Source organism: Montipora foliosa, chromosome 3 (genome assembly GCF_036669935.1).
Source record: "Montipora foliosa isolate CH-2021 chromosome 3, ASM3666993v2, whole genome shotgun sequence".
NCBI classification, from domain to species: domain Eukaryota; kingdom Metazoa; phylum Cnidaria; class Anthozoa; order Scleractinia; family Acroporidae; genus Montipora; species Montipora foliosa.
The window spans coordinates 53,624,904-53,638,512 of record NC_090871.1 but is presented as its reverse complement, the minus strand read 5'-3'; the positions used below and the strand labels follow the sequence as shown (position 1 = coordinate 53,638,512).

Sequence of the window (13,609 nt, the reverse complement as noted above, 5' to 3'; positions counted from 1 at the left end):
AAAACTACATCGACAATCTCCGGCCGCAACCCTAACCCTCACCGTAAGAAAAAAGCCTCCTGGGAGAGTAGATGTCACAAACCCTTGTAGAGTAGAAGACTAGGAGGTTCCAGATCCACTTAATATATGGGCATAAAGGATTAACATGGCTGGGGTAGACTCCAAGCTATAAATTGCTGAAGTCATGTGTGCTATACCGAACCCGAACCGCATTAAGCAAAAGCAGCCACAAGAGACCATTTTACTTATTCTCAATGAGCTTGAAACGAGATTTGCGCCACACCGCGGCCAACCGGTTGATCGGGCGACCAACAACAGCCTCCCAGAAACCGGCGTACAACGGAGCAGCGCTAGGCAGCTCAAATAAAAGACCATAAATATTTTTACACCAGAGGCTATCGGGCAAAGCTCGATGTCTGTCAAATATACGCTGAAAGCAATCTAAACACTTGATACGAAAAAGAGCTCACTGAAACCGGACCTAAGTTAGATGTGAATTCAAAACGCTCATCAAATCGCGACAGGTGATTACCTTTAAAGTGGTACTACGACCAAAAAAAAAATTTGTTTTTATTTTGGATTTCAAAACTATGTTAACTAAACACTAACTCACCCAAGGTTTAAATTCTGATTTTAAAAAGACACCTGTTTATTTTTGCTGGAATTTTCTTATTTATTGGTCCGCCATTACTAACTTTAAAATCTTGAGAGAGCTGGGTCGAGGAGAAAATGACGTCAAACACTCACTAGTTTAAGAATGCAATGCGTGTGTACGCGGCCTAATTAACATGCAGCACGGGAGCTTCGGGCTTTCAGACTTTTCAACCCGTGTTTTGCATATATAATAAATTGCATTTACACGCTGAAATTTTAAGCTAGTGAGTAAATGACGTCATTTTCTCTAGATCCAACCCTCTGAGGTCCAATCGGCCAATTTTGAACGTGAGTAATGGCGGACCATGAAATCCAAAACTTACACTCAAAATAAACAGCCTTTGGATAAAACTCAAAGCTCAAAATTTTGCCAGTTAGTTGTTAAGCGAACACGCTTTCAAAATCTGAAGAAAAAAAGAAAATGATTTTTTGATCATAGTACCACTTTAAAGTAACGAGCGAAGGAGGTTCCCAGTATGTAAAGCTGTTTGAGCTATCCATAAATTATAGGCGACCAAACCTCATAAATGTGCACGCTCGGACACTAGTGGGAGACTTTGGACCCTCACTAGGCATGCGCAGTAGCGTAATTGCTTCTTTTTGATCCCACGAAATGGCAAAAATTCCAAAAAAACGTAAAAAATGCAGGCAGTTTGCTTGTGGAGAGTCAATACGCAGCAACCGCGGAACGGTTCAAACGAATGCGTGTGCCCACCACCAGAGAGCCTCTGTGGAGACGTTATCGCGTGCCAAATCTCAGGTCCGTAGCTGTTAACGCACCCGAGATACGACCGTTTGTTGTTTTTACAAGGCTTTGTCTGGGAAACGGCGATTTAGATGCGCAGTGACCACGGACTGATTAAAACGGATGCGCGTGCCCATCGTCGGAGAGCCTTTCTGAAGATATCATCGCATGCCAAACCTCAGACCCATGGCCTTAACACAACTGGAGATACGACCGATTGTTATTTTTACAAGGATTGGTATGGGAAACGGCGAGTCGGAAGTCGGATGCGCAGTGATCACAGATCGATCGAAACGGATGCGCGTGCCTGCCATCGGAGAACCCCTACGGAGACGTAGAAGTTCTCTGATGACAGGATAACGTGACATCTTACCACCAAAAATCATGCTATTGCCCAGGCAGTTTATCGTTCACGCTGAGCCAATTCACAGATTTCAGGCCTTCTTTGACATGATCATATTTCTTTAAACCTAAAACAATTCTACAGGCAAAGTTTTGGACTACCGAAAGCTTTTTTATGTTTTATTTGTATTTCTCCAAACTATTGAGTAGTAATATATCCTACTAAATACAAAAACGTTCAGAAGCTATTTTATCCTATTAACGCGAGTTCGAAACAAACCTTTAAAGATTTGAAGCTTTTGTGCAAACTACCAACATAAATAGTGACAAGAAAAAGAAAAAGACATGATCATACCCTAAGGATCTAGCGTAAAATCAGTTCCTTTTTGCAGCCATTACAATTTCCGTAACCCAGCCAAATTTGGATTTCTATCGCTTGGTAGCTGACAATGGGCGGTGCCCAAATCAGCCAGCCATCACACATAGCGATGGAGAGCTCCTAATCTAGATGTTGTAATATAAATCTTCTCGTCCTTCAAAACTAAACAGGTAAATTATATGAATCCTCCTCGTTTACACTTTCAAAACGCAAATTAGTGGCCGCCACTTTGTAGACAACCACTGCTCAATATCTACGAACGGTGATTCGCGTAGCCCGTAACAGATCATTGCTTGTGATAGAACGCTAGTATATTTACACTAATGGATGTTCATCCATGTTCACGAATTTGATAAAAACTGATTATCTTCTGACAACTGTCATTGTATTGATGGTTAGAAGACTAGTTTTTAACACCATATGCCACCTCACAAATTAAAAGTGTGGGAGTGCCACAATTCTTCTTTGTAATCTGGTTGAATGCATGATAGCATACCTAGCTGTTGCAGAAAACTCTACTGCCGAGTTGTATTGACTAGACCGTTTGTTAAGTAAGTACACCGAAATGTCTTTCCTTGTCTACTGTTAAAGAGGCTGATGTCTCATGTCTTTTTCATTTATTTTCTTTTCCCTCAAGCTTTTTGCAGTATGCTGAAGTTGTTTTTTAAATGCATTTTCACGTTTCAACGGCTTGACAGATGCCACAGCACTACACTATTAACCGGTGCAAGTGGAAACACTTTCAGAACAACTATGCATATATGTTTACTACTCCTACGTGTCTCATTCCTATGTGTTGACTTTATTATCATTTTAAACTCTATTCAACGTCTAAACCCTATTTTAATCGTGGATCGTATGGTAAACGAGCTTTCTCTGTTGCTGCTCCGGAACTTTGGAATAACTTACCTGAGGATATTAAATCTGCAAACTCAATTGATGATTTCAAACGCAAACTTAAAACATTTCTTTTTAAGCGAGCTTATGAATCGTGATGTTTTTAATTGCCAGCGTCTAGTTTTGATGTCAATTTATTGTGCTTATTTTTATTTTTAGTTTCATCTAATTCTTGTAAACAGCGCCTTTGAATCTTGTAGAAAAGGCGCTTTATAAATGTATTATTAAACATGAGTGAACGCGAACGCCAATCAAGCTCAGCGAACGATGTTAGAGAAGTAGACTTTTTTGTGCTCATTCTTTCCTCGAGAATATTGTACTGGCACAATTTCGTTTACACTTTTATTTGGGCTCTTGATAGCCAAGCATTAATGCGAGTTATGTGTAAACCGATACGTATCCAATGGCTAGATAAAATGCTGCTATAGTTGTTTATCAATCATAACCGAGAAACAGAAAATAATTCAGAACCGAGTGACGTTTCCTTATCTTCTTATGTACCTTCGTAAGCTTCACACAGTCTTTTTTTCCCCTATGTATGAATGTATGATGGTGAGAAAGCGAGGGTACCAATAAGTGATCCGCCCTTAGGACAAAATCCGTTTGGGCCAAGCACGGATATCGGTCCTTGGCTACGAAAGCATTCTCCCTCTCCAATGTTGTTACCCAGGTTTTATTGTCTCGGCGTCAAATTTGGGTTGCGTTTGTTAGTTCTCTACTTTGCCTGAAAGGGTTTTCTCATTTAAAAAAATCGATTCGATTTTTTGTGACGCTACACTAAGACCCACCTCTCACCTTCAGGCCAGAGAATGAAACCGTTCTTAAATATGTATGTGGTAGGATATAGATTCTTCCTATCATATTCAAATGCTGTCAGCCCCTTGGAACAACAACTAGGGCAATTGAATTGCAGCCTAAGAATCGAGCACATGCACTCGACGCAACTGCCGCCATGTTACAAACAGAAAATAGCCATGTGAACATTAAAAGTTTGTGTTACTTCGATTTTCATAAGTTTGCGGGCGCTAAGCTCCAAACTGCCTTTTGGCTTCCATCAATCAAAATTTCGAACGTAGCCTGGAGATGGACTCTTCCTCCGGTAAGTGAATTGGAGTGTTTGTTTAGTTCACAGCTCTAATACCATTATGATATCCTTTTAGACGTTCTTCAGTAAAAGGATTCGTACAGATTACATCGCTTTCTATCGGCGTCGAGTCCGAATGTACCGATGCTAATTGTTGGGTTTATTTCACGCACTCTCGTCTTGGCGTCGGAAGTTTTATTTTAGCCAAAACGCTGTTTGGCTTTTGACACTTGAAGATGAGATCCCGCAGAATTATGAAAATCGCACTAAGTTGTGGAAGACAGGATTCATGCTTGGGTTAAACTTTTCTCTCCTCAGCTTCAAAGAAATGTGCAGGGTCTGGTATCAACTGCGGAGTACAACACGCAGTCTCAGTCGACATAGGGGAGACTAGGAACAACTTCGCATTCCCAGGCTAACTCAATACGCGAGGTAATGAGGAGGCCCGAAGGTGATGAAGTCGCCGTAGCTGTTATTTCTGGACTTGCTTCACTGACGTCACGCACCGGGACGTTGGTGGACCGGTAAGGAATTGCCTTGGATTTTCCTTGAGTTAGTTTCGATTAAAATTGTATATAGTGAAGGGCAGAATTTACGATTCCCACCCCTGCCCAAAATGTTACTCCTTCCTTGACGAGCCCTTCAAGTCCGAAAGGAGACAAGCATCAATTTTCTCCTCACTTTATTTATACCAAATGAGCAGAAAAGGTTTCAAGATTTGACAAGCTCATCCATGAGGAGAAAACACTTTTGTCTTTCAAGAAATTCTTTAAACTACTTTTGTAATGAAATGTACAGAGATCAGCAAGGAGAATTTCATTGTTGATATAGGGCTTAAAGGGCTAGGGCCAACGCTTAGAAGGATTTCCTGGGCTCTCAAGCACTAGCAATTTTGGTGCTAAACTGCTATCTTACCCTTTCGTTGTACCTCTAAGTAAAGGGGTTTAACTTTTGCCGATCAACTGGCCCAAATTGATTCGAATAGTACAGGACTTTGGTGTGGAAGATTGCGGGACGAGTCCTCTCCATGCAGACCAACATTCAAGGCCAAGCGAATGCAAACGTTTAAACCTTGCAGTGTTTTCGGAAGGGGTTTTAAATTGTTTGCCCGCTCAAAAATTGTGAAACGGCGGTTGACAAGGCATGGTTAGCCCACTGCTGTCATGCGCAGGCTCCAGTTGCTTATGATACCCATGGAAAATTCTGGTGATGCCTTTTCCGGGCTTTTCCGCGTTTCAATCCGAAATATGTTGTTGAATTGAGAACCTTCAGCCACTTCAACTTAACGGAGGGCGCAGCGTTTCTGAGTGATCAGGGCTGGTCTTAACCAGAGTTCCGCTCTGACCAGCAGCTGACGTTCTTCTGCGGAAACCTCGGCTTATTTTCTGTCTTGCGCTTGTAAATAGCCACTTGTCTGCTGCCCTGAAACGGCCTGACATGGGGCGGGGTTAAAACTTTGTATCCCTGTAACTGCTGTATTATACTTTCCTCATCCTCTATTTTGACCCTTCTACGTTGCAGATCTGGAAGACAGTGGGTTGGAAGTTCATTGCGCTGTGCGGCGGTCTGTACAGTGGAGTATATGTTATAGAGACTTCGTTGGACCAACAGCGCTAAGGAAAAGACTTTCAAACGACATTTTGTGCAGTATGTAGCTGTAAAGCTCCAATTGGTAGTGAGTTTCACAAAGTTTGTTTAGTTCTTACGAAGATCATGTCCGCTTGCAGCTAGAACCATTTTCATTCCTTGATATCGGAAGCGAACACACGAGTATCGTTATGGGGCAGATTTGTCAACTTCGTCACTCACTCGCTCACTCACCCATATGCCATTTCACAGCGTACGTCATTTCCGATTTGTCATATTATACAGGCCAATTTCGTGGAGTTTCCATGATTACAAGAAGTTGTAAGAATTTAAGCTTGGCACTGTGTTATTTCCCAAGAGTTTCGAGAGGAAGGAAATCATTATTCCTAGCTTCGGAAAGTGGAGAGGTTTTGTTTTATCTCGCATATTTTGTTAAGGTAGTCATTGAGAAAATCATTTTGGAACAATTTAGGTCATGTTTTTCGAGAGTAAACTGACCCCGTCAAAGACACAGTTGCCTAATTAATCTTTGCATTTTGCAAATGAAGGGATTGTCTGTGGAGATTTTAGCTTTTGATTCTCCTCATTTACATTATTCATTGAAAGACTCGACTACGAGCTGACCCTCTTTCCTTGCTTAGTTCGTGGAACACGAGGTGAAAGAAGAACAGGTGCGAGAAGTAATTTCCGCGCAAGATCTAGACACGAGAGGGAACGCGCAGATTTTTAGATGGTAGTTTCTCTGTGCTTGCTTTATGAGCTCGCGGCATCGTCTTAACCCTATTTCTACTAGCTGAAACTTACACGCTGTTGGTTCAGTTATCCTTTTTTGCGGTTTAAATTTACCTGTCGTCTCAATTTAGATTAAGAAACGGTCCAGATAAGAACGATAGCAACAACGGCAATGAACATGTTGGAATTCAATTGGTATGCAAAAAGGTGATAACTTTTCTATTGTCTGTACTTACTTCTGATTTGCTTAAACAGCAAAAGTTAACAAAACTTCATAAAAGCAGTATTATATTCATCCTTACTTTCCAACCATCTTCCATCTTTCATCTGGTCTCAGTTTAAATGAATTCCACAGAAATCGTATGTGGGGAACATGTAAAATTGTAAACGTTTCTTGGCTTTTGTTTTCAACTCTTGTGATTGGTCAAAATCTTTTAACACAAAAAAACACCCTTTCAAAGTGGGCTGTAAATGAATTTTATTGCGTTAACGGCTTTCCTGTAGGTTTATGCATTCTCTGTGTAAAAATGATGACATTCCTATGTGGGAAAAGCCCCGTTGCCGCATAACAAAGGAAATTGCTATCCATCTTACACGGATCATTACTTAATACCAAGTTGCATGAATGGTATGTTGTGACGTGACAGCAAGGTGGCACAGAAATACTTTTTGTGTTTCGTAAAAGTTCAATGAATACTGATGATAAATTATTTCCAATCATTTCCTTCTTGTCACAATTGGTATCGACCAGTTTACCAACGAATTCCTTTGATGGACCTAATAAAACGAATGCTGAAGCAGTGCTTGATCACTTGTGCGCTTACCATATCAAATTTTTGGTAAAAATTCTTCAACAAATGTTGCTGTACCACTTAGGGTGCGTTCGATTGACGGTATTCCGGAATAGGAATGTTTGGAATACACGTTAGCATTCCTTCAATTTTACAGAGATTAAAATTAAAATTGTCAAAAACCTGCTAAAATGGTATTTTAAACATATCTTTATTATCCTTGTCGCTTCAAAAGGCCGGACATACTGTTTTAAATTATCACTTTTTGTATTCTTATTCCGGAATAGGGTCAATCGAACGCACCCTTAATTAGGAAAATGTGCTGCTTCCGTCTGTGATTAAACGAATTAAATGGTTCATCTAAACAGCTACATTAATGTACTTCGCGAGGAAGTTTGGTTGTTGGAACGCAAACAATTAATGCTGAACGGGAATTAATACGTTAGAAGATTGTCTTTTTTTCCTGGAAAGTTTCTTTTGAGATTATAAACTGTACCATTTGTTTTTCCACCGGATTTCGCCGCTATGTTACAAGTTCCGAATGAATGAATGAATGAATGAATGATTGGGGGCACAATTCATCCAAAACCACTGTGCATATCTCGAGGTCCGTGGCAAGGAGCGGAAACCGCATAGACATTCGGATTAAGAAATCACCATAAGATAATCTCATAATCGCAGAGATTAGATGCATTTGTATCGTCATTGCTGACTACTTGACAACCTCTTTGCGTTTGTGCGAATTGTGTTAAATCCTGTTCTTTAACATTGGTCCTGCTAACTCTTTGTGGAAGATTCAACCTTTGTACCTTTCCTGTTACCAATATTCTCGTTAGTTTTTTTGTTCGAAGGAACGTGAAACTATTCGACGACCAAATTTCGTTGCACCTAATGTGTGCCACGTTCTACTTTGAATTCTTGGCATAACAGATTTAGTTCTTTTCGTCTGACTCCTAAATCAAATAGGATTTCGTTCACTCCTATACATTTCCCATTTTCTTCTCAGTCGTTTTATTTATTTCTTTATTTATTAGACTTCCAACGGGGTTGAGGAAAGGCTAAACAGGTGTGAAAACCGCCTATGACTAATAATGGTGGAAACTCTTTCGACCAAAAGTCCTTCCTATAATCTGCAAGGCGTTTACGTGATCTTTGCCATTTTCTGCAAAGGAGATCAAGACTGCATGAGTGAGAAACGAAAAACAGTTAAATATGTCTAGAGGAAGAAATATGTTTAAAAGTATCACGAACTTCATAAATTTTCATCGTGGGTCCTATCCACTTAAGCGGTCTTGCGTCAAAACGTTATTTTTCGTTGCGCAAACGTTTCCAGTTTTAATACGGACAAGGGAAAACTGAGACTTTCAAGAACGACGACTAAAGAGCGTAGAAAACGTTTGAAAATGTCTTATTTGAAGAGAGGTGAAGACGGAGACTGCATGCCGTCAGTAGTAGTTCAGTGGTAGAGAATCCGAACTGGTCATCGCGGGGCCCGTAGGTTCATTCCTGTTTCGAGAGCACTCGGACTTTCCCCGAGTATCCCCGAGTCACCATATCCCACTAGTCTCCTATTTAAGCAATAGAGAACGTTTTCCGTGTTTCCATAGCCTCATCTAAACACGAGGGGAGTTGGGAGAATTCGAGACAGTTATGTAAACCTGAGACGCTGTCGAGGGCTTGCATAACTGTCGAGAATTCTCCCCCGAGTGTTTAGATGAGGCTATGGAAACACGGAAAAAAGTCCTCTATTGTTTTTATAAAATGTTTCTCAAAGGTAATTCGGTTCGACTCCTCAGTGCAAAGGAGTGGCACTCGGCTTTTGGCCGAGTATCCCGGCTAGTCATAATCGTGAAGTACATATCTCAGTTCAAGGTTTTAGGATGTTGAATTTGCTCACAGTTTCTTTCAGGTCGTTAGAGGTTGTGTGATGTTTATTTTCATCAATGTATTGTTTGTACGGCCAGGGCTGGCGTAGTGGTGAGACCACTCGCCTCCCAACAATGTACCCGAAGGCATCCACGTCTTAAAACCGAGCTAGAATCTTTTTTTTGTTGGAAGTCGCTCTCTTCACAAAACCAACTGTCATGGCGGTCGGTCACGTTTGCGCCCGTCCCTCGATTTTTATCATTATCTTTATTATCCTATTTCTTTCGTCGCTTCTCGACAGGACCAGCAAAAATATCACCTTTGATTCAAATCGCTGTACTTTCTTTCGACGAATTTCGTCGCGGTGTCAACAGCTAAGGTCTCCCATTTGCAAATGGTCTAAACGTGGCCAAACGACCATGGCGATGCCTGACGTTCGAGGCTTCTTTGAGGTTAATCTTATTCTCCTGTCTGGAGACATTCACCCGCAACCTGGGCCCTCCACACGAGGAGAAGCTGGCAGCAACGAAACTACAAATCAAGGCAATAAATCGACCAGAAATCAAGCAACGAAGAATCGAAAACATCTCATGTCCGTCGCCCATCTTAATGTACGCTCTGTTGCGTCTCGGGAAAATTTCCACCTTCTTAAAGACATGATTATCAATAACAAGTACGACATTTTTACAATTTCTGAGTCGTGGTTGGACTCTACAATATGTGACGCGGATATTCGCATTCCAGGATATACGACTTTCAGGCAAGATCGAGGGCTACACAAGAGAGGTGGCGGATTACTTGTTTACGTAAAAAACATTTATAAGGCCTCGGTGATTGAAAAATGGTCCTCAATGTCTGAATCCAATTTTCAACAGCTTTGGATGAATGTACAGTATAAGAAATTTAAATCTTTTCTTCTCTGCACAGTTTACAGACCACCGGATGCCCCAATAGATTTCTTAGAAGACTTAAGCAAGACGTTTGCTGACTCTTTGCTACGTGGCTTAAATGTGCTAATCCTTGGAGATCTTAACTGTAATGTTCTTGGAACAACTGATCCTGGGGGTCGCGCGTTGATCAACTTTTGCTCGACGTTTGGCCTAACACAACTCGTTAAGACCGCAACAAGAGTAACCGAAAATTCTGAATCACTCATCGATGTTGCTCTGACTACGAACGAAAATATTATCTACGCTTGCGATGTGATACAGTCTGCAATTAGCGATCATAGTTTGGTGAGCTTAACACTCAAGTTTAAGACACTAAGGCCACGGAACACATTTGTAACCACGAGAACATATAAAAACTACGATCGCAATGGCTTTATTGATGATTTGGCAAATGTTCCCTTCCATATAGCTAATATTTTTGATGATCCTGACGATCAAGTAAACGCCTTTAACTGCCTTTTTCTTCAGGTCTTGGACGAGCACGCCCCAATCAAACGAATCAGGATAAATTCAAGGCCTAATCCATTCATTACACCAGAGATCAAAGGACTAATGAACACGCGTGATATGTGGCATAAAAAGGCGATGAAAACCAACGACAAATTACACTGGAATGCTTATCGCTTTTTTCGTCAGGAAGTCAAACGGGAAATCAAGCTTGCTGAAAAAGAACATGTTCGTTCTGAAATTTTAAAATCGAATGGAAACTCCAACTCGATCTGGAAAATTCTTAACCGTTGTCTTCCAAAGAAAAACGCTCCATTAGCCGCTGTTGAAAATCCACTCCTTCTGGCAAATGAACTCAATGAATTTTATGCTAATGTGGGAAAAGTGACAGCTTTGAAAGCCACGAATCTTGCTAAAGAACACAATCTCAACATTCGAGGCACTGAGGGAATTCATCCGTGTGAATCCATTCACAGCTCTGGTCAAAATAATACTACCTTGTTTACGTTTCGTTCCATCACTACGGGCGATGTGCAGAGGATTATTAGGAGTTTACCGTCTAACAAAGCTCCCGGTTGCGATAAAGTAAATGCAAAAATCCTGAAAGATAGTTCACCAGTCATAGCTCCTATCCTAACTAGTCTTATAAATGACTCCTTTTCTTTGGGCAGTTTTCCACTTCAATGGAAGAAAGCAGAAATTGTTCCAATTCTCAAATCAGGGGACAGTGAGGAGCCTGCCAACACAAGACCAATTTCACTACTACCTATTTTATCTAAAGTATGTGAAAGAGCAGCTCACTCACAGCTTGTCAATTTCCTCGACTCAAGCAATATAATACATCAAATGCAAAGCGGAAACAGAAAATTTCACTCAACCGAAACCTCATTACTCTATTTCACAGACGAACTGCTAAATAACATGGATCACAGAAAGATGTCTGTTATTGTTCTCTTGGATATGTCCAAAGCTTTTGATAGTATTCGACATGACTTGATGTTGCGCAAACTTCGCAACGTTGGTTTATCGGAATTAGCGTGTGCCTGGTTTGAGAGCTATTTGTCACAACGTCAACAAGTCGTTAAGATTCAGGATACCTTGTCCAGCCCTCTACCCTTAACAGTCGGAGTACCGCAAGGATCCATCTTGGGCCCAGTACTGTTTGCATTATATGTAAATGATCTCCTTCGAGTCCCAAAACACTGCAAGCCTATGGGCTATGTGGATGACACAAAAATCTTCCTCGGGTTCCCGTCAAACAAACTTCAAGACGTTATCTCTGCTGTAAACGAAGATCTCAAAGAAATAGTGAGTTGGTGTTGTAGAAACTCACTGCTCATCAACCCTGATAAAACAAAACTTCTTTATGTGGGCGTTCCCCAACTAATGAGGACTTTACCTGCCACTCTTCCAAGTGCCACAATATTGGGAACTGAAATCAAGCCTGTGACAGTAACTAAGGACCTGGGAGTGCACATTGATTGCTATCTTAACTTCAATGAGCATATCACTAAAACTGCATCTGACTGTATGTTTAAACTAACGAGAGTCAATAGGATAAAGCATTTATTGGATCGAAGCACTCTAATATATCTCATAAAAGCTTTCGTCTTTTGCAAACTTTTTTATTGTTCGACAGTCTGGAGCAACACAAGCAATGAGAATATTAAAAAACTTCAGTTAGTCCAGAATTACGCTTGCAGGATCGTAACTGGCTTGAAAAAGTACGATCACATTACAGAAGCCCTGAAGTCCCTTAAATGGCTTAACGTAAAGAAAAAACTACTCTTTAATGACTTAGTCATGGTTTATAAATGCATCAACAACTTGACTCCTAACTATCTCTGTGAACGATTTAAACAACGCTCAGAAATTCACCAAAGAGATACCAGGCAAAAGAGCGACCTTACGTTACCCAAGTGTAGGATCGCGGCTGGGCAAAGGGCTTTTGCCTTCCGTGGGGCTAAAAGTTTTAACTTTTTACCTAAATTTATCAGAGACACGGAAAGCCTAAGTGGTTTTAAAAGGAGAACTTTTAAGAATATTTTCAATTCGTAACATGTGAATTTAATATTGAAATATAAGCTGTTTTTATATATATGATCTATGTTTTTATTTGTAAATAGTTATTATCTTATTTTATCTTATCTTATTATCTTGTTTTTGTAATTTAATATTTCATATTCATGTATGGCGGAAGAGCCCCCAGGGGGGAGCTATGCAATAAAGTATGTATGTATGTATGTATGTATGTACCCCGGGTTCGATTCCCTGGCTCGTTGCCATAGGTGGGTTGAGTTTGCTGGTTCTCTGCTCAGACTGCTCCTAGAGGCCTAGATTTTTGTCAAACTTGGCACAATTGATTTTCATGCACGGGACATTCAAAAAATGGAGTAAAAGGATGGGGTAATTCTAAGCGTTTTTTACCAAATTACGCGAGAAGCGTTCGAAACTTCATCAACCGGAAAAATTGTTGTTGTGTTGCTAAAGCTACTGAATATTACTGAAAGCTTGAGCCTATACTTGTTTGCCCGGGCTAAAATCTTTCCGTAAAGTGATTTCAAATTGCTCAATCTTGCAAAGCAATGCAAGCAAATTGGACGACTACATCATAACCTCACACTCAGTGTCTGACTCCAAATGAAGGTTCACCGTGACGACATTTATATATAAATACTACAACTTCCTTGTACTACCCAACTGTTTATCTCCTTGAAATATGTTTTCCGTGTACCTATTACGAGTACATAACATCATTAAAAAGGCGTGGTCACCGTGCTCGTTCAGGAGAAAATAGCGATTCCTTGACAGATTGAGCTTGGCGTCAATGAAAATCCGCCAATTTATCAATGTGTGCGAGCAAGAGAAATTAAAGAGAGTCTCTGAGCGTGGGCTTTCCACGCGGAGCACATTCCGGCCATATGATTGGCTGTTACCTAATCCCCTTGCAGGATCTGTACAGCGAGGGCGAGCTAATGCGCGCGCAAATGACGCAACAAATTATGCACAGTAGGGTTGCGCAATGCTACACCAGGGAATCACCTTAAATAAAGTTCCTTTCCTTTCCTCTTTTTAGAGAGCTGAAAAACCTGTCTTCACGTGACGTTTCAACGGTGATCGAACATCTATTTAATG

The 13,609-nt window shown here is 40.7% G+C and overlaps 1 protein-coding gene and 1 long non-coding RNA gene across 2 annotated transcripts in view; one reads left to right on the top strand and one right to left on the bottom strand.

Moving 5' to 3' along the window:
* LOC137997729 (uncharacterized) overlaps nucleotides 1-7,115 on the bottom strand; it is an 8,430-nt gene extending 1,315 nt beyond the window's left edge. Inside the window, exon 1 of the long non-coding RNA XR_011122564.1 lies at nucleotides 6,723-7,115. This is a non-coding gene — a long non-coding RNA (uncharacterized lncRNA). The remainder of the gene's footprint in view (nucleotides 1-6,722) is intronic.
* Nucleotides 7,116-8,894: 1,779 nt separating this feature from the next.
* Nucleotides 8,895-11,440, top strand: LOC137997706 (uncharacterized). The gene is made up of 2 exons (XM_068843907.1): nucleotides 8,895-11,059; nucleotides 11,379-11,440. The coding sequence occupies exons 1-2, from the start codon at nucleotides 9,296-9,298 to the stop codon at nucleotides 11,388-11,390; spliced, it is 1,776 nt and encodes a 591-aa protein (XP_068700008.1). The 5' UTR covers nucleotides 8,895-9,295; the 3' UTR covers nucleotides 11,391-11,440.
* The last annotated feature ends 2,169 nt before the right edge of the window (nucleotides 11,441-13,609 follow it).

What these genes read in the sequence shown, in the direction of transcription:
- LOC137997706 (XM_068843907.1), top strand. Translation starts at nt 9,296, where the DNA reads ATGGCGGTCGGTCACGTTTGCGCCCGTCCCTCGATTTTTATCATTATC.